The 21,078-nt window shown below is 33.6% G+C and overlaps 1 protein-coding gene across 5 annotated transcripts in view; it reads left to right on the plus strand.

Moving 5' to 3' along the window:
- The window catches only part of C2CD2 (C2 calcium dependent domain containing 2), a 114,001-nt gene that overhangs the window by 21,711 nt on the left and 71,212 nt on the right, over window positions 1–21,078 (plus strand). For 4 of the 5 annotated variants that reach the window (XR_012487985.1, XM_074300481.1, XM_074300483.1 and 1 more), the window contains 3 exons: window positions 9,751–9,846; window positions 18,860–18,979; window positions 20,880–20,984. Coding sequence is in view for 4 of the 5 variants with exons in the window: in XM_074300481.1 (XP_074156582.1) it covers window positions 9,751–9,846; window positions 18,860–18,979; window positions 20,880–20,984 (321 nt within the window). In the remaining variant the exon portion in view is untranslated. The remainder of the gene's footprint in view (window positions 1–9,750; window positions 9,847–18,859; window positions 18,980–20,879; window positions 20,985–21,078) is intronic. The other variant, XM_074300482.1, reaches the window with a different exon arrangement.

Here is a 21,078-nt window from a genome sequence, read left to right on the forward strand (position 1 = left end):
CAGAGATAGGAAATGGGCAGGTGTAAGTCATTATGATCAAGTCAGAATGGTTGGATCATAAAGAGTGTGTGAGAATCATGGGTAAGTAGACTTGAAAAGATAAGATATCAGCTGGTGCAAAAGAAAATTTTGCATGACAAAGGAGTTTGATTCATATTGAAATGCTCTTATTTTTTTTTTTTTAAAGACAGATACATGTGAAATGCTAACCATTGATAACAAACCTTTTCTCTAAAGAATTCTCTCCTTCATGTTTTCCTTGTCTCCTCTCCATCTTTGTAAAGCAGGTTAATCTGATGTCTATATAAATATAGTATGAATTCTATAGGCAAGCTGTACTCATGTTTAACTTCGCAGACTTGTAAGGTAAATTGAAAAGAAGAAAGAACTGCATTAGATTTGCACTTTTTTTTTTCTCAGTAATGAGAAAATACAGCCTCTCAAGTTTCATCTTCCATGGCAAAATGTTTTTATTTTCATTATTTTTGTTTAAATTCTTTCACAGATATATTCTTCATTGTCTGTTAAAGACCATACTGTGGTATCTTTAAATTAACATCTTGTTTCCTACATCCAATAGAAAACAGTTCTAATCTCTCATTTAGATTAGTTCACTGCTTGGTCTTATATGTTTTATGATTCTCTTGGCCTAGTTTTCTGGTTTACAAAACATCTCTTATATTAATGACACTCCTTTTCTGGCTTGTTTTACTAAAACACACCTTAATCCTGGAAGCCAGGAATTGCATCACAATAGATTTCTCTATTATATGTATGTGTGTTTGAAACCATTATTCCAATACTTCAAAAATGGATTATATTTTTCCCTTGTTTGTTTGTTTAGTTGGGACATGTTACAGCAAAATAAGATTAAGAATATTTTTGTAGTTTTTAATATATTCTTTAGAATTCCTAACATGGCCACTTGCCAAATTGTAAACATTGGTTGGTGGTTTAACTTACAAAAAATATTCTAGCTTTTATATTGTTTTTGATTGTTTTCAGTTTTCATTATGAGATACAGGTGGTTTAAATATAAAACAATAAAACAACAGTAAAGGGCAAAGCCTTCTTTTCTGAAAAAAAAAATCGGTAAGAAAACTTTTTTTTGTGTGTGGATGGAATGTATTTTTTAAGAGGATTGGAGCATTTATTAGATCAAATGAAAGTTGTTTACTGTAAGGTAATCACTTTGGGAGGTCATTCTTGAGAGCATTCACCCTTCATTGTCCTATGCCTAGCCTATATAATTTATAGACTCAATTCAATGTTGGAGTGAACTACTTTTCCCAAGAAGGGCGGCTCCCTTTTCTCACACTCATTAATTCATTTTTAAAATGTAATTATGGGATGCTATTTATAGTAAATGAGGTTTGTAAATTTCAGGTTTCCTCCTAGTTTCAGATTACCACTAAGGGAGAAAGTATCAAAAGTATTCAATATATAAATATGAATCTTATATAGTTCAGGTAATTTATATGACCCACAAAAAGCAGTGCTCAGCATCAAAGAATAGTAGTCCATATTAACAGAATTAGAAAAGAATTCAGTAATTCAACTTATCAGTATGGTTATAATCAGTTGGGAGACATATTTAAATCTCTTTAAAACATGAAGATACTGAAACATTATACCCTTCATTGACTCCCAGCACTTGCATGATTTTAGCATAGGCTAAGTTTGGCTCTACTCTCCTGTTATTCTTTATTCTCTTTAATGCAGAATATTTACTTGCTTCCATCCTATCACCACTCAGGACAACAAAACTGATCCATATAAGTTCTGATCCCAGAACTTTTGGAACTTTTGGAACTCCGAGTATTTCCTCCAATCTGACACATCCACCACAAACATCAAAGAATTAGAGCTGATTATGTACCCATCCATGGCCATATGGAGACAGGTTTGGAGAAAAGGCAGTCATCCCTACTTCATCCAACTATCCAGCCATAATTTAAACCAGGCCATACATTTTATAGCTGGAGTGGAAGAGAAGCAAGAGTGGCAGTAACTACTTACTTTTGTAAACTCTGGCCTTCAGTTTCTCTGACCTAACAGTTAAGGGTACTCTGTGCCATCTTCCATTTCAAGCTTCCATAATCAGTGAATTCAGTAAGCATTATTAAGTATCCATGACACATCGTGCTAAGAACTGGGAATACAAAGAATAGTAAAAAATAAATTAAAAAAAATTTCTCCTCTGAAGGAACTTGGAGCCTAATGGAGATCTTTTAAAAAGACTCCCATAATTCCTTTGTTGTCATACATAAGTAAGCAGAAAAAATATCTACATGTAACTCTATACAACCTATGTTATACAATAATGATGTTCTTTCCACTTTCCAAGACAAATCCAGCAATTATATGAACCCAATAATAAAACACTTTTCATAGAAACTGTCAGATATAAATAAATACATAAATAGTAATTGCTCATGGGTAAGCTGAGCCAATATAAAAAAATGACAATTCTACCTCAATTAATTTAATTATTCAGTGCCATACCAATCAAACTACCAAAAAAATTTTATAGAACTACAAAAAATAATAACAGACTTCATCTGGAAGAACAATCAAGGAAATCAGTAAAAACAAGACAAAACAAAACCAAACCCATGAAGGAAGGAGCTTAACATTACCAGATCTCAAATTGTCTTATAAAGTGGAGATTATCAAAACAATCTGATACTGGCTAAGAAATAGAATAGTATATCAATGAAATTAATCAGGTACATAATATACAGTGGTAAATGACCATGATAATGTAGTGTTTGATAAGTGCGAATATCTAAGCTTTGGGGATAAGAACTCAATATTTGACAAATTGTTGGAAAAACTAGAAAGCAGTTTGGCAAAAACTAAGCATTGACTAACATCTCACATTGTATTCTGAAATGAGATCAAAATGTGTACAAGATTTAGACATAAAGGGTGATAACATGCAAATTATAGAATAATTTACTTATGAGATCTATGGATAAGGGAAAAATTTGTGACCAAACAAAAGATAAGAGAGCATTATTAGATGTATTAAATTAAAATGCTTTCACATAAACAAAATCAGTTCAGCCAAGATTAGAAGGAAAACAGAAAACTGGGAAATTTTTTTTTTATACTTTCTCTGATAAAGGCCTCATTTCTCAAATATATAAAGAATTGAGTTAAATCTCTAAGGATATGAATCATTTCTCAATTGATAAATAATCAATGGATATAAATGGGCAGTTTCAAAAGAAATCAAAGCTATAGTCATGAAAAAATGATCTAAATCATTATTGATTGGAGAAATGCAAATTAAAACAACTCTGAGGTACTATCTCATATTTATCAGGTTAGTTAATAATTCAGAAAAGGAAAATGAGAAATATTGGAGGAGATGTGGAAAAATTGGGACATTTAATGCATTGTTAATGAAATTGTGAACCTATCCAACCATTCTGGAGAGCAATTTGGAGCTCTACCCAAAGGCTATAAAACTGTGCATATCCTTGGATCCAGTAATATCATTGCTATGTCTATATACCAAAGAGATTAAAAAAAAAAAAGTTGAAAAGTATTTACTTATTTATAGCAGTTCTTTTTGTGGTGGTAAGGAATTGGAAAATGAGAGGATGCACATCAATTAGGGAATGGCTGAACAAGTTGAGTGATCATGATCATAGGATCATGAGATGAAATACAGTTGTGCTTTAATAAATGAAAATCAGAATGCTTTCATAAAAAGCTGACAAGACATATTAACATATGCAAATTTAAGTGAGCAGAACCAGAAGAACATTGTGCACAGTAACAGTAACTGATCAACTGTGAATGACTGCCATTCTGCTCAATACAGTGATCTGAGACAATTCCAAAATACCTAAATAAAAAATTATTTCTACCATCAGAGAAAAAACTGATGAAATCTGAATATAATTTGAAGCATACTTTTGGTTTTTTTATACTTTATTTTTCTTGGTTTTTTTTTTTTTGGTCTATTTTCTGTTGCAATATGATTAATATGAAAATATCTGCACATGTATAATCTATATTAAATTGCTTGCCTTCTCATGAAGGGAGGAAAGGTTAAAAGTGAGGAAGAGAATTTGAAACTCAAAATTTTAAAGAATAATATAAAAAAATTGTTATTATAGATAACTAGAAAAATAAATATAAAATTTTCCCCTAAAATAATGCTCTTTTATTTTTTTACTTTTTTTTGTCTTTTTATCATTTTTTAAAATTTCACCAGCATTTTTCCTAGTATCCTTCTCTTTTGTTTTCTCTCTTCCTTCCCTTCCAAAGGCCTATTTTATGTAAATTTTAAAAGGACTATAGAAAAGGAAAAAATAAAAACAAAACAAATTAATGCATTTTTTAAACATCTGAAAATATAGAGCTCCTACCTTTGCAAAGGAGTTGGGTAGGAATTTTTTTTTTGACATTTTCCTTTTTTTTTTTTTTTTTCTTTTCATTGATTTTCTTTTTTTGTAATCATGTAAATTATTGATACGACTTTACTCCACATTAGATTGTAACAGGGTATCATGTGCGGGTTTGTTTTATTTCACCCATATGTCTTCTATATGTTCATGTGGTTCTGTCTGATGGTTGCTCTTAGAGAGACAAGAATAGAGATCCCTAGCATCTCTTTTCCAAGGGAGACCTTAATTCTTGTCAAGAAGGGAGGCAAGAGGTTGGGGCTTCAGGCTGTTTATTCTTTTCTCCTCTGAAAGACAGAGTAATGGGCTAGAATTATGTCTATATGATCCTTTAAATATTAATCATCTAGAGGAAGTAAGTTTTTAAGATCAAGCTAAATTCCTGATCACTATTCATTAGTGGGGAAATAATGTTTATAACCAAGCCACAATGAACACACATATCAAATAATGAAGAAACACACACATATATTATTTATATCAATAGCGAACAAATCAGAAAAAGTGTATGTATGAGAAAAATGTCAGTTAATATAAAATGAAGGACCTTTCTCATTGGAAATGAGCTAGTTCAGCTCAACCAAAAGAATGAATTTCAAACCTCAACCAAGGATAAATTGCCTAAAGTCCCTGGTTTATCAAGTTGTAGAGACATGATAAAGATAGCCAATTTTTCTACATGTTGGCCAAGTCTGAGTCTTTCTCTTTCTTCAGCAATGTGAAAAGAAATCAATATTACCCATCTTCTTATTCAAAATTAGAAGCCAGAAGAAATCTAGAACTTTCAACTCATTCTTGCCAAATGTGCCCTTCCGCACAGATTGGGATTATTGATTTCCCAATCAATCAGCTAATGAGCATATATTAAGTGCTTACTGTGTGCCAGGCACTATTCTAAAAATAAAAAGACACAAAAAGAGATAAAAAGTGAGTAGAACCAAGAGAACATCATAAACAGTGGCAACAAGATTATGTGATAATCAACTGTGATGAAATTGGCTCTTTTTAACAATGAGGAGATTCAGGCCAATTCCAGTAGATTTGTGATGGAGAGAGCCATCTGCATCCAGAGAGAGGACTGGGGGGACTGAATGTGGGTCACAACATAGTATTTTCACCTTTTTTGTTGCTGTTTGCTTCCTTTTTGTTTTTTCTTATTTTTTTCCCTTTTTTATCTGATTTTTCTTGTGCAGTATGATAACTGAGATATGTGTAGAAGAATTGAACATATTTAACATTGGATTATTTACTGTCTGGGGAGGGGCTGGGAGGAAGAGAGGGAGAAAAATTTGGAACACAAGGCTTTGCAAGGGTGTATGTTGAAAATTATTTTTGCATGTATTTTGAAAAATAAAAAGCTGTTCTTAAAAAGAGAGAGAGAGAGAGATAGAAAGACAATCCCTGCCTCTAAAGGGGCAAGCAAAGAAATATATATAAACAAGCTATATGTAGGATACATTTTGTTTATCTTTTGTTTTTGAAGAGAACTAATGACATCACAGGTGATGTCTTGACTTGTTGTGGATTGGATTTCAGAGAGAGTACTTAAAAGTCAGCTTTACTGGTTCTTCCAGTTATTGAAGTCCAGTGGAATGACAAAAATCAAGATGACTGTTGATGGTCCGGCTTGCAGTGGATAAACTTGGCATCTTTAATGTCTTACTAAGCTCTAAGTGCCCCATAGTGTCTGCTTCAACTACCTCCATGGCCATTGGAATAAATTGTTCTAATCCCCCCATTCTGCTCTGGGAAGTCTTCACATGCTTGTAGTAGAAACACCCCCCCCCCTCACAATTTAATAATGGGTTTGAGACTTGCTGATTATTTTTATCTTGCTTTAGCCCATCTACCCATACAGTTTTCCTGGGGTGTGGCCATTGAACACACTATAGCTTTAGAGATACAGATGAGAATTGGGTGATAGGTGGACACCAAACTAGGAGAAATAATTTTTAGGATCAAACTAAATTCCTGACCATTATTCATTAATGGAGAAAGGATGGCTACAAGGTCATAAGATCTTAAATGATGAGCAGCCTTTAAAAAGTCTTGGCAAGCCTTCATACCAGAGGTGCTAGTCCTCTCTGAACATACCATATACCTCAATGGGATAAATAGGAAATGATTAAAGAAGGGGTTGGAAAAGGCTTCCTGTAAAAGATGACATTTTAGTTGGGACTTAAAAGGAAACTAGGAGGCAGAGATGAGTAGGGAGAGCCTTCCATGCAAGAAGGATAGCTGGAGAAAACATCTTAAACCAATAAGGATTTGTGGAACATCAAGAAGACATGTCACTGGATAAAAGAATGTATGTCAGGGAGTAAGGTATAAGATGACTGGAAAAGTAGGAAAGGGCTAGGTTATGAAAGGCTTTGAACACTAAACAGAGGCAAGGGGGTGATATGATTGGACCTGCACTTTAGGAAAATCACTGCCTGAATGAAGGATGGATTGGAATGGAAAAAGACTAAGGCAAGCAGAGCCCCCAGTAGACTATTGCAATAGGTGATGTGGGCCTGCACCAACGTATTTGTAATGTCAGAGGAGAAAAGGGGCATCTATAAAAGATGTTGCAAAAATGAAATCAATGAGCCTTGGGAAGAGATTGGATATTTCAGTCTAAGGGACTGAGAGAATAGAGAGAATAAAGTTGCCTTTGGAAGTAATAGGGAATAAAAAAAGGAGGGAAAAAATTTAGAAGGAAAATAACGAGTTCAGTTTTAGACATCTCCTTGGCAAACTATCTATATTCCGTTTAAGACATCTGAAAGGCAATTGGAGATAGGACATTGAAAGTCAGCAGAGAGTTTGGGGCAGAATAGGGATATTTGAGAATGGTTAGCATAAAGATGTTAATTAAATTCATGGGAACTGATGAAATCACCAAGTGAAGTAGTGTAACAGGAAAAGAGAAGAAAGTTCAATATAGAACTCTGTGGAATACCTATAATTTAAAAATGTGATCCCAATAAGGATCTAGCACAGAAAAAAAGTAGCATTTATAAAGGCAAGAGGAGAACCAGGAGACAGTGGTGCCTCAAAAACCTAGAGAGAACAGAATATCAAGGAGATGATAATCAGTAGTGTCAATGGTTACAGAGAGGTTGAAGACAATGAAAATTGAGAAGAGGCCATTAGATTTGTCGATTAAGAGATTATTGGTACCTTTGGAAAAAGCAGTTTTGGTGAAATGATGGGATCAGAAGTTGAATTTTTAGGAGTGAAGAAGAGAGAGGAAGAAATGACAGAAAGTAGTAATACTTATTGTAGATGATCTTTTCATAGAGTTTTAACGACAAAGGGTACAAACAAAGGTTATAGAATGGTAATTAGCAAGGATGGAGTGAATAAGGGAGGGTTCTTTTTCAGGAGGGTTATGAAAGGAGAGAAATGGATATATAATATACAATAGAAAAGTTAGTAGAGGAGTGGGGAAATTAAAAATGAGCAATGAAGTGGGTGGAATAGGATCATTTAAAAGGGATTAGATTAACATTGGTGAAGAGTAAAGACATTTCTTAGGGTGATACAAGGATGAAGGAGAAGATGGTGACAGAAGGCATCTGAGGCATAGGAAATGAGGGAGCTCATGGTGAAACTCTCTAATTTTGAGATAAAATGTTTTTTGGAAAATATGGAGCAGACTTCTCATTTGAGAGTGTGAGGGAAGGAAGATGAAAAAGTTTGAAAGAGCTGCCCTGAGATTAAAATAGTGAATTGATTAAGAAGGTGACAAGTGCAAGGTAAATGGTTTGTGAGAGAATTAAGAAATTAAGAGATTGGATGTCCACAATGAGGAAAAGGTCCATATCCTGAAGCCAAGGATTACAAGATCATTTAAGTCTTTCCACACTTCTCTGTTTTTTTCAGATTGATAATTTCTTACAACAAATATTCCTTCACATTAATCTACCTCAGTCTAAGAATTCCTTCTTTGTTTACAGTTTTTTGCTACCAAAAAAGGCTGCTTCAAATATTTTAGTGTATATAGGAATTTTCTTCTAAGTGAATCCACCTAAAAGAAGGATCAACATTCATAGTTGGTAGTGGGAAGTCATACTAAGTAGAATTTGATTAGCATTTCATGTTGAAAAATAAAAATAAAAAAAATTTTAAATTTTATTTTTTAGCAGGTTATTATAATTGCTAACTCTTCTATATTTTCTGATAAAATATCAGGCTGGTAAGTTGGTCTTTAGCTATTTTTTTTCTTCATTTACTGTGAAGGCCAAGTTAGCACCCTGGATACCTTAGAATCAGCCGGAGTCAGTATAAGCAAAAGACCTTGGTCTTTACGGGTAGAAGTAAAGGGAATGAACACAGGAATGTCCATATCTTCTTTCTCTTCCTCTATTGCCAAAAGTGCCTCTGGTTTGTCTTACTCCACCCTCTGATCCCTTTTACAATTCTCTTATACACCAACAGATTGAGCCAGCACAGAATAGTGGGAAGGGCCATTTTCCAAGCATATGCTAATAGAGTATTTTCCAATCAGTAATTAGCATTAAGTGCTCTGTTGTCTGACCCCAGTGCATCAATTCAAGAGTTTCAGCCCTTTACAATTTACCTTTTGATGGATTTTTAAATTGTTCTTTTCTTGTCCTTACTGAATTTACTGCCTTTGGGAACTTTTTTCATGTTTATTTGGTACAGAGGTATTGGAGTAGAATAGGAAAAATTATCCTAGGTTACCTATCACTCCTCTATCTTTCTATAATTCCCTCATGTCCAACTTTGATATGTTTGACTTTCTACAAAGCATTAACTGATAATAATTGTCATTATTAATAATTCAACTTTAAGTTAGAGACATCCTAGATTTAAAGATAGGAGAAAGTGAGCCTTGCTATAAAGGCAAGAATGTCAACAGAGGACTCCTTGCCTATGCAGTTACTTCTCTCCCTTCCTCCCAATTTCCAGTCCTCCCTTTTTTTGGAGAAGAATAAGGAAGGTACCCATTAATACCCATCTAAAGGGCCTTTTGAGGGACGTAGAATGTGGACTTGTGAGGCAAGTAAGATAGACAAAAGAATTTGATGACTGGTTATGTTTTTATTACATGAGTTTTCCCATATTAGATTTTAGGTTTGTTAGTATGCTTAATAATTTGATATCTGGGAATTTTCCTGGTCTGTATGTTGAAATTACAGTGACATAGGGGCTTTAGCCAAAAACATATTTTTGTTCTTTTATATTGAATTGTAATATAGCAAGATGGAATGGGAAGTGCTTATTATATAAATCTTATTAAAATATGTAACATGTAGATTTTCTTTTTAAAAATGCAATATCATAATTTATTACTATATTTCCTCTTTTCCTGTCTCAGGGACCACTATTTCTTACATTTGAAGAGGACCAAGTTCAAAATCCCTTAGAGTTAGTAGTTCAGCCTATTGTGAATGTTGGCAAGTCTGTACAGAAGGTAAGTTTTAAAATCTTGTGTCTGGGGGCAATGAATTTAAAGCTGGACTTTTGAGATTATTTTTGATTTACCATTACCAGCAAAAATAAAAACAACAACAACAACAACAACAACAAAAAATAACCAAACACTACAATCTTGCTTACATCAAGAAATTTTCTGAATAATGTAGAGATTTCACCATTCTAGCTGTTATAATATATATTGCCATCAACAGTTGAGTCTCACTATAGGGTAGCTCCTTCATATATATATAAAATATAATTTTTTTTTACTCTCAATAGTATTTTGTTGTTCCAATTACATGTAAAGGTAATTTTTAACACTCATTTTTATAAGATTTTGAGTCCCAATTTTTTTCTCCCTTCTTCCCTTAATTCTCCCCTATCCAAGACAGTAAGCAATCTGATATGTTATACATGTATAGTCATTTTAAACATATTTTCATAATAGCCATATTGTGAAAGAAATATCAGAATAAAAGGGGAAAACCATAAGAAAGAAAAATCAAGCAAGTAAGCAAAAGTGAAAATACTATGCTTCGATCCACAGTCTCCATAGCTCTCTGTCTGGATAGAGATAGCGTTTTTCTATTCCAGGTCCTTTGGAATTGTCTTGGATAACTGTTTCTGAGAAGAGCTAAATCTGTTACAATTGATCTTGCTTTATCGTGTACAATATTTTCCTAGTTCTGCTCACTTCACTCAACATCAATTCATGTTTTTGCAGGCTTTTCTGAAATCATCCTGTTCATCATTTCTTATAGAACTAATATTTCATTACATTCATATACCATAACTTAGTCATCTATTCCTCAACTGATGGGCAACCACTCAATTTCCAATTCCTTGCCACCAGAAAAATTGCTGCTACAAACATTTTTACATATACGGTTCCTTTTTTCTCTTTTATGATCTCTTTGAGATACAGAACCAGTAGTGACACTGATGGATTATAAAGGGTTTTCAGGTTTTATAGTCTAACTGGACAGCATATATACTATAGAATTTTAGAGCTATGGTTCTTTTATTTTTTTTAAAAGATAAACTACATTTCTTATATTACAATAATTTTTGAAACCTTATGTAAAAATTATGAAGCTATAACATTATGAAGAAATAGATAACATAATTTTTTTTTCTCAGAGAGGTCTTTATGAAAACTTGAATCATTCTATTTCTGTGAAGAAATGTTGATACTTTTCTAAAAGTAAAACTCTGAAAAGCACAAGTTCTGAACCTTCTCTGGGTCATGAATCTCTGGCAGTCTGGTGAAGCTTGCAGACACCATCTCAGAATAATTTTTAAGTGCATAGGATACGTTAGATTATAATGGAAACTAATTGTATTGAACAATAGTCACCAAAATAAAGAATTTTTAAAACAAGTTCATGGATACTAGATTGGAAATCCCTGTTTTAGAGTTATTGTAATTCAAACTTTGGGCTACTCCAGAATATAAATTTGATTATTTTTCAGCTTGTAATGGAGACTGGGAAAAGTTGAAGATAGGGTTCACTGGGAGAAGAAAGAGCAGGGGAAGAAGAGAGGTGAAAGAAAAAATATTCTGGCCTGTATTTATTTAGGAAGGCTAAAAACTAATTATCTCTCCATTTGATATTTCAGATTCTGAGATCCATTCTCAGTCACTGATAGCTTCCCAGGGGTGTAACAAAAATTGACACAGTTCTTTCCTGAGAAGTTGGTAGTTCATCCTGAGAATGACAACTGTGGCAACTATAAACCTTCAAGGTGCCTCTAGACCTCTAATAGCTTTCTAGCTTCTTCTTTAGTTGATACATTGGTTTTCTTGGTTTTCTCTCAAACAATATTGTTGACCAAGTCTTATTCCAGAAGCTTTACACCATTGGTTGAGATGAGAAGCAATTATGACATATGTAAATTTCATATCTCACAATGATTTGATATCATCCCTTCCCATTAATCTATTTACTCTAAAAAATGAGAAAGAAATCACTCCTCACCAAGACCAAACTTTCTACATATACCCCTGATCCCCTTTTTTCTCATCTGCTTCAACAATCTTTCCTTACTATCATCTCTCTCTTCCAAACTATATTCTAATTTTGATTATCTCCCCTTATCTATTGGAATCTTTCCTGCTACCTATAACTATACCTTGGTCTTGATTAGATCCTGTCATTTCTGATATTATCCTCCATTTTTGAACCAACTTGAAAAATTTGTCTTTGTTGCTTCCACATTCTCTCACGTCACTCTCCTTTTAATTCTATGCAATTTGGTTTTCATCCTTTCATTGAAACTACTTTCTCCAAAGTTACCATTGACCTCTTAATTACCAAATCTATGGCCTTTTCTCAATCCTTATGTTTCCTAACCACTCAACAGCATTTTACATTGTCATCCCACTCTCAGGGTTTTTGTTACCACTGTTTTTTTCTACTTAACTATTTAACTGTTATTTCTCATTCTTCATTAGTAGATCATCTGTGGAATATACCAAAACTCTGTCCTAGACCCTTTTCTGTTTTTACTTTACATGCTCTCACTTGATTCTTATTAGCTCCCATAAGTTAGATTATAATTCGGTACAGTTCAAGACCACTGTTATCAATAAGCTTCTCAAATGTAATATGTCCCAAACTGAACACATCATCTCAACCCTCTAAATTTACCCTTTTACCTATTTCTTTTGAGGACACCTCTAACCTTTTAGTCACTTTATTGCCATCCTTGACTATTACCACTCATCCCATATAGTCAATCAGTTGCCAAGTCTTATTTTTTTCTCCACAATGTTTTTTTTCCCTTATTTTTTAAAATTAAACATTTAAAAAAATTTTTGAGTTTTGAATCATCTCCTTTCCTCAAAACCCTCCCCAGTCCACTGAGGCTAGCAATGTGATATCAATCAACATGTATATGTGAAATCATGTAAAACATATTTCTGGGTTAGCCATATTACAATTCATATTACAAAGACCGGAAAATTTATGCTTCAATTTGCACTCAGAGTTTGTGAGTTCTTTTTCTGAAAGTGGATAGAATTTTTCATCAGGAGTTCTTTTAGAATTGTCTTGGATGAATTCCAATAGACTTGGGATGGAAAATGCCATCTGCATCAAGAGAGAGAATTATGGATACTAAATGTGAATTGAAGCTTGTTCAGCCATTCCCCAGTTAATGGGCATCTCCTTGATTTCTAATTCTTTGCTGTCACAAAAAAGAGCTACTATAAATATATTTATATTTATATAGGTCCTTTTCCTCTTTAATCACTTTGGGACATGCATCTAATAGTGGTATTGGTAGGTCAAAAAGTATACACAGTTTTATCTTCATTTGGGCATCATTCCAAATTGTTCTCTAGAAAGGTTGAACCAATTCCAAACTACCAACAAATGGTGTACCTATTTGTCCACATCCCTTCTGGCAATTGTCATTTCTGATAAATGTGAGGTGTAACTCAGAGTTGTCTTAATTAGCATTTCTTTAATCAGTAGTGATTTAGATCATTTCTTCATATTATGGGCAATGTATGAATAATGAAACCCCAGAGCATCAAAATTGTCTTGCTGTTTATTGAATTTGTCAACAATAGAACTTCACTCAAATGGGCAGAGACTTCCCAAAGTCAAGTTACATGGGATTCATATGTGCTGTAACTACAAAGGAAGGGGAAGGATTCAAGCTAAAGGGAGTTTAGGAGGGAATGTTGTGAGAGCTAATAGATTAGATAGGACATCCTCACATAAATGACCAAGCTAATTCCTGAAAACAGGGAACCTTTGAAGTCTTCCTGAAGAGGTATTATATAGCATATTCTTATAGAGTCCTGATTTGGATTAGGAACATAGCAAGGGAGTATTTTAATTGGTAAGGTAATGCTTAGCACAAGATGGAAGAAGTTGTCTTTAGTTCACCAAGATGGAGGGAGTTGCTTTCATTTGTTAACTACATTTTAGATAGCTTTGATTTCTTCTGGAAACTGTCTATTCATATCCTTTGACCATTTATCAATTGGGAAATGGCTTTTATTTTTACAAATTTACTCAGTTCCCTAAATATTTGAAAAGGGGCTTTTATTAGAGGAACTCTATACATTTTTTAAAATATTATTTCACTATGGATGCTACATTTTAGCAAAATGTATTTTCCTTATCTCTTGATTATCTATTTTTATTTTGCTTTGTCCGAGATCATTATTAATAGCCTTCCTTTTTTTACTTCAACTGACACGTTAAGTTCTGCTTTAGCCTCTTATTTTAACTCTGTGTATGTGTGTGTATTTCTGTTTCAAGTGCATTGCTTGTAAGCAACATATTGTTGGGTTATGATATCTAATCCATTCTACTATTTGATTCTGTTTTATGAGTAAATTAATTCCATTCACATTCACAGTGTTTCTGACTCTGTCATCCTGTGGACCACTCTATTCATGGAGTTTTATTGACAAAGATATTGGAGTGATTTGCTATTCCCTTCTCCAGTGAATTAAGACAAACAGAGGTTAGCTGCCTCACATCTGTGATTAGAAACTCCAATCTGCTTTCTTCTATTTATCCTTCTTTCTCTTTTTTTAAACCCTGTCCTTACTCAAAAGTCTGTTTAATTTCTGGCCACTACCTCTCTTGGGGCAGCTTACAAGATAATTGACCTTAGACAAATCACTTAGCCTTGTTTTCCTCAATTTCCTCATCTGTGAAATGAAATGGCACACCACTCCAATATCTTTGCCAAGAAAACCTCAAACGTGTTCACAAAGATTCAGATACAATTGAGAAACTAATGATCAAGTGGGGTTTATACCAGGAATGCAGGATTGGTTCAATATCAGGAAAACTATTACCATAATCGATCATATCAGTAACAAAACCAACAAAACTCATATGATAATCTCAATAGATGCAGAAAAAGCTTTTGAGAAACTACTGAACAACAGCTGCTGCCCTCCTTCCCCCCTGCCTTTTTCATCTTCTCTCCTCCTTCTCTATTGAGTAAGACAAATTTCTGTACCTAACTGAATGTGTATATATATGTATACATATATATGTGTATATATATATATATATATATATATGTGTGTGTGTGTGTCCCCTTTTTGAACCAATTGTTATGAAAGCAAGGTGCATATATTATCTGCTCCCCACTCCCATTTTCCTCTCCACTGGAAAAGGTCTTCCTTGTGTGCTTCTGTTATGTGAAATAATTTTTTCCATTCTTCCTCTTCCAGGGCATCCTTCTTTCCCACCTTTTTTTTTTTTTTTTTTTTTTGGATGCTGTACCAAGATAATCAAATCACATTTATGCCCTCTGTCTACATAGACTTCTTCTGCCTATCCTAATAATTATAACGTTCTTAGGGTCATCTTCTCATATAGGAATGTTAATTTTATTGAGCTTCTTATGATTTTTCTTTCACATTAATGCTTTTTAATGCTTTTCTTCAGTCTTGTATTTGAATGTCAGATTTTCTATTCAGCTCTCATCTTTTCAGCAGAAAAGCTTAAAAATCCTCTCTTTCATTAATAAGTTTTCCTCTTATGGATTATATCCATTTTTCCTGAGCAGGTTGTAATATCACCTCCTTTGTCTTCCAGAATATCATAGTCCAAGCTATCGACTAATGAAATGCAGAGTACTACTAGGGTGTTCACAAATGAAGTGAATGCCCAGAGTCAAGCATTTTACACATGTATGTTACCTTTTCTTCACTCTCATATTCATTACTTTGGGTTAGCCCTCTTCATTTATGAATTATATTATTGCAGTACTTTTCTATGTGGCCTCTTGGATTCAAGTCTCTCCACGCTCCCCCTCTGTCTTCCACACAAATAGCAAAGTGACTTTTCTAAAGAATACCCCTGTTGTGTTTAGCCATTCAATTGTGTCAGACACTTTGTGATCCTATATGGGATTTTCTTGGCAAAGATACTGTAGTGTTTTGCCATTTCCTTCTCTAGTGATTTAGGCAGAGAATAAGTGACTTTCTAGCATCACACAGTGAATATTTGAAGTGAATTTTGAACTTAGGTCTTCCTGACTCAAGACCTACTGCTCTATCCATTGAGTCATTTAGCCAACCTTAAGATTACCTCTCAAGAATTCAGTCATTTTTCTAGTTGTGTCTGACTCTTCATGACCACGTTTGGATTTTTCTTGGCAAAGATGCTGCAGCGGTTTGCCATTGACTTCTCTAGTTAGGTCTTCATGAGTTCATATCTGGCCTCAAACATTTATTAGTTGTGTGACCTTCAGTGCTCTATCTACTTCTCTACTTACCTGCTCAATGTTACCTCTATTCTATTAAATATACTCCTGTGACTTCTTTTTTGCTTTTATAACTTATAAACTCTTCTGACATTTAAAGACTTTCCTAATTATCCAATCATATATTTCTTTTTTGTCCAATCATTTTGGTATACTTGCTTCTCACACATGATGTGTTCTGTTTCCCTTTGCACTGGCTATCCTTATGCTTGGAATAATCTTCCCTCTCATTTTTTTCATCTTGCAATCCTTGATTTTCTTAAAGTCTCAGCTCAATCAGTACCATTTACCTGAAACCTTTCCTGATCATCCTAGATACTAGTATCTTCCCTATGAACACTTTTGTTGTTATTCAGTTGTTTTTGGTTGTGTCCAACTATCTGTGATCTCATTTGGGATTTTTTTTGGCAAAGATATTAGAGTGATTTGCCATTTCCTTCTTTAGCTCATTTTACAGGAAAGAAAACTGAAGCAAATAGTATGAAGTGACTTGCACAGAGTCATATAACTAGTAAGTGTGTGAACCTGATTTGAACTCAGGAAGATGTCTTCCTATTATCTTGTGTTAATTATGTATATGAAATATATACTTATATATATGTACACATGTTCATCCCCATGAAAATATAAATTCCCTCAGATCGGGTGCTGTTTCACTGTTAACTACATCTTCCCAGTATTAGTGTAGTTCTTCTCAAATAATAATAAAATAAATAATAATAATAAAAATTTAAAAATAACAATAATAAATGATTATTTGTTGGTTGAAGTTACATTATGGGTACATGAAATTCTCACTAATCTATCAATAGTAATAACAAAAAATTCCAAATCATTTAAGGTTTGGGACAGTTTGAAGGAGCAGTGGATAGGACCTGAGTTCATGTCTGGCCTCAGACTAGTTAGCTAGTCTATATCCAAGATATTAGCTATCTTGGGCAAGTCACTTAAAACCCCAATTGCCTTACTAAAACAAAAAATTAAATAAACAGATCCTTTAAGGTGCATGTTAAAGACAGCACCTAAGTGTGAAGGGACAAGTTAGTTCCCAAAAGCCCCTACAGCTGTGAATCATAACACACTTGAAGAAATTGCAAATCAGCCTTTACTGACACAGAGATTACTTGTGAATTAGAAATGAAATAAATTTTAGGTAAGAAGGAAGAGGAGAGAGGTCAGAGAACGCAATTCTTCTCAGTCTCCTTGTATCATTATCATCCTCTCACATGAAGGGATCTATTTTGCTGGACAGAATTAGATCTCCAGCAACCACTAGCAGATTGGTCCGATAACAAGTTCACATGTGTACTTTGGTTTAAAAATTTTAGTTGTAGAAGATTCACATTTTATGATTTTTTTGCTCTCTTAAATGAATTAATTTTGTGATTATTTTCCCTTCATTATATAACCTATTTAATGACTTTAAATTTTAAATTCTTAAGATTCTTCTAAGTTTTTTTTTAAACCTGACATTCTATTGTAAATCATGGTAATTACTTTCTTCTTTTCTTATTATTTTCTCCTTCCAAATGTACCAAGAATGATGTGTAAGTTTAATATTAACAATTTCTTGTATTCTGAGATAATAGCTACAACAGCTGTGACTTTGATTTCCATATTTGAGGCATTTTTTTTTATAATACACATATATTCCCCATCAGATTTGCAACCATGGTATTAGCTTTTGATTCCTCACTCTTGCCATAACTCTGGTGCACTGGCCCTCAAAATTTCAATCCTTGACTATTGTAAAGCCTTCTGAGTGGTTTCACTCCCACAAATAAGTCTCTCTCTACTCTACTCCATCCTCTACTTAGTATCAAATTGATCTTCCTAAAGTGCAGCTCTCACCATGTCTTCTCCCCCATTCATCCTTTGTTTAGCATAAATGTCTTTCATAACCTGGCCACTGCTTACCTTTCTAGTTTTTTTTACACTTCACACACACACACACACACACACACACACACACACACACACACACACACACACACACACACACTTCCTGCCACTACCACCTCCTTCCTATCCCCAATTCTGTTGGGGATAGTGCTGTTGACCTCTTTGCTGTTTCTCATAAAAGATGAGTACTCCATATTCTAGCTTAGTGCATTTTAATGATCTATCCTTGTGATGCCTGAAATGCTTTATCATATTTGATTTTTTCATATCTGACTTGTGGTTTTCCTGGCTTCTTTCAAGTACTAGCTTAAAATCATACTTTTTGCAATAAACTTTACCTGATCCCAGAAAATGCTAATGCTTTTGTATGCTTATGTACATGATTGTTTATATTTTCTTTGTATTAGACTGTGAGCTTATTGAAAGCAGGAACTGCATTTTTGCCTTTCTTTATATCCTTAGTATTTAATGAAGTTCCTAAAGCCTAAGTGTTGAATAAATTATTTTTGACTAATTGAATTGCTGACTTAACTGACTGGGGGGGTATAGAAAATTTAATACTAGCAAGTGTGCTCAAGGGAAGAAGAATCATAACAACTGATTTGACAATTGCCTTATTGAACTTTTGGGGAAAAAATTACTCTATATTAAAGGTTATTTTTAGAATGCTGTTTCCAGGGTTTCAAGTATTTGCATGATGTTCAATCAAATTAGACAATTTAAACTCATAGCTAGCTATGGAATTCTTATAAACAAAAAAGTATATGCAAATTATATATATACAAGATTTTTATTGCTCAATAAAGTTTATTTATATTTTAAAATTTTAACTGTTTACTTCCTTCTCTCTTCTCTCCCAGGTGGTATCCTATAATGTTGGAGGAAATTCAATTCAATTTATTGTTCATGTGTTTTCTGCTTCATCTGATGCTTCAAAATGTCAGTCATATGGTGTACAGCTATCTCCATTTCATTTACAGGTAAAATTTAGTGTTGTTTTTTTTCTTTTTGTATCATGAAAGCTTGCCATGGAACCTGCCCAAGTTGTATCTTCTTTATTGAAATGAAAAGAAAAGCATTACAAATTAGTTAATATGTGCTATATATCATATAAAGTGTACTATATAAAAGATGAACAATCTTTTTTTTAACAAAACATCACTTAAGTTTATTCCATATGTAACAGCAATGTCATGTTAAAATTGACATGTTTAATCCTTAACTGTACCAAGTAAACTCAGCCACTTAAGTATTTTTAAGAAGTTATTCCCTCCCCCAAAATGAGGGAGATCTTCTTTCCCACTGTCCTGCAGCACAGTTTCCTGCTATTTGTGTGTATGGACAACATATTCTTTATTGTTTCAACTGGTGACCAAATTGCTGGAAAAATTTGACAGCAATTTTCCTCACAGACAGTCTCTATCTGGATGAATATGATTTGCATAGATTTTTCTTTGCATGCTCTTCCTCCTAGAAACTTTGTTGGTTAAGATCCTTTATAAATTTGTAACTGTTAAAGCACTAATGGATTTTTTTTTTCTTTTGTGGTTTTCCAATTAATGGAATTCCTCCTTTCTTCCTAAATGTAAGAGGTAATGATATTTTATTACTGTAGATGGCCTTAACTCTGAAAAGGTATACTTGAATCTAGGTCAGCATGGTACCTACTCAATGTGAGATAATGGATCTGTATAGTGAGGTAATGATTGCAAGTACTCAGTGTATAGTGATATAATGGTCCTGAAGTATTTAAGGGCTGGGACAACTGGGAACGCTCTCTCAGCCACAGACACAAGAGAAGATTCCAGACTCTTTGACCAGCTAGGTGGTAGCTCTCCTGCTTCCTTCACTCCTCCACTAAGACCAAGGACTTGGGCTAATCCCAAGGTCCTCCAGAGAGCTAGTCAGGACATTACAATTATATACCCAAATAATAGTTCCATACTAGACACTGCATTTCAGCCTTCTGTTGACCTAAGACAGAAGAACCATTCTTCACCTCCTTTAAAGATAAACAATCTTAACAGAAAAAAAAAAAAAAAGAATCTTTCCTCTTCCCTCTCAAAATAAGCTGATTTTAAGTAGAAGTTCATTGTGACTTTAAGTAGGACATGCTCTATTTTATATGTATCTGTAAAAAATGCTTAACCCTGGGCGTTCACTTCATTTGTGAACACCCTAGTGCTACTCTGCATTTTTACATTGCCAGTCTCTCCTAATTCCCAGGCCCTCAGAAAAACCTCTGGACACTGTCTTTTGCAGTATATAAATCAATGGAGCATGCTATTTTTCTTGCAAGATGCAAATCATTAGAAAATTGCTCCAAAAGGGTTGGGACATTTTAAGTTCAATCCTAACTTTGACTAGAAAATTTCATGATGTTCTGTGTTTTTGCATGATTGTGAGCAACAATTTTCTTGTAAATTATAATTTCCTTTTTAGTATCCCCTGATGATTTTAAGGATTTAGATAAACATGATACAATTGTATATGGTGTTCAAAACAATTAAAAATGTATGTGAAGATAATTTTGATAACTGTAGTCCATTTACTCAGTTCATTTCCTGTGATTTTTGAATCAGTGATTGTATTAATGAATCAAATAGAATAGAATTAAATTTGAGTTATTTTATTTAGTTATTTTAATGCTGTCAGGTTAAGAGTCAGGATTGATGAATTCAGCATATATTGATGATCCATTATAAGCAATTACCACTGCATTATTACTCCTCCCCTTTCTCCACCTAGCCAAATCCCCACTCCAAGTGAAGTACTTGAAATAAGCTTCATTAACCTCTCCACACCTGCAAATCATTATTGTCCACTCCCTAGTACCTTTTACATCATAATAATACTAATAATCAGTTTTTCCATTAATAGTTGGAACTTCATATGAAAGAGAAAAGAGAAGATATATTGATAAAGTGGTCCTTCCTCAATGCTTCAGAGATAAATATAAAAATCCAGCCTAAAGAAACAGAGAAGGTTAGTTTTTTTTTTTTTACTATTATTATTAATTCCATCACATCTCATATGACAGAATTATACTGCTTACCTACAGCTTACTCATCAGTTGTTA

This window comes from Sminthopsis crassicaudata, chromosome 3 (assembly GCF_048593235.1).
Source record: "Sminthopsis crassicaudata isolate SCR6 chromosome 3, ASM4859323v1, whole genome shotgun sequence".
In the NCBI taxonomy this organism is placed as follows: Eukaryota; Metazoa; Chordata; class Mammalia; order Dasyuromorphia; family Dasyuridae; genus Sminthopsis; species Sminthopsis crassicaudata.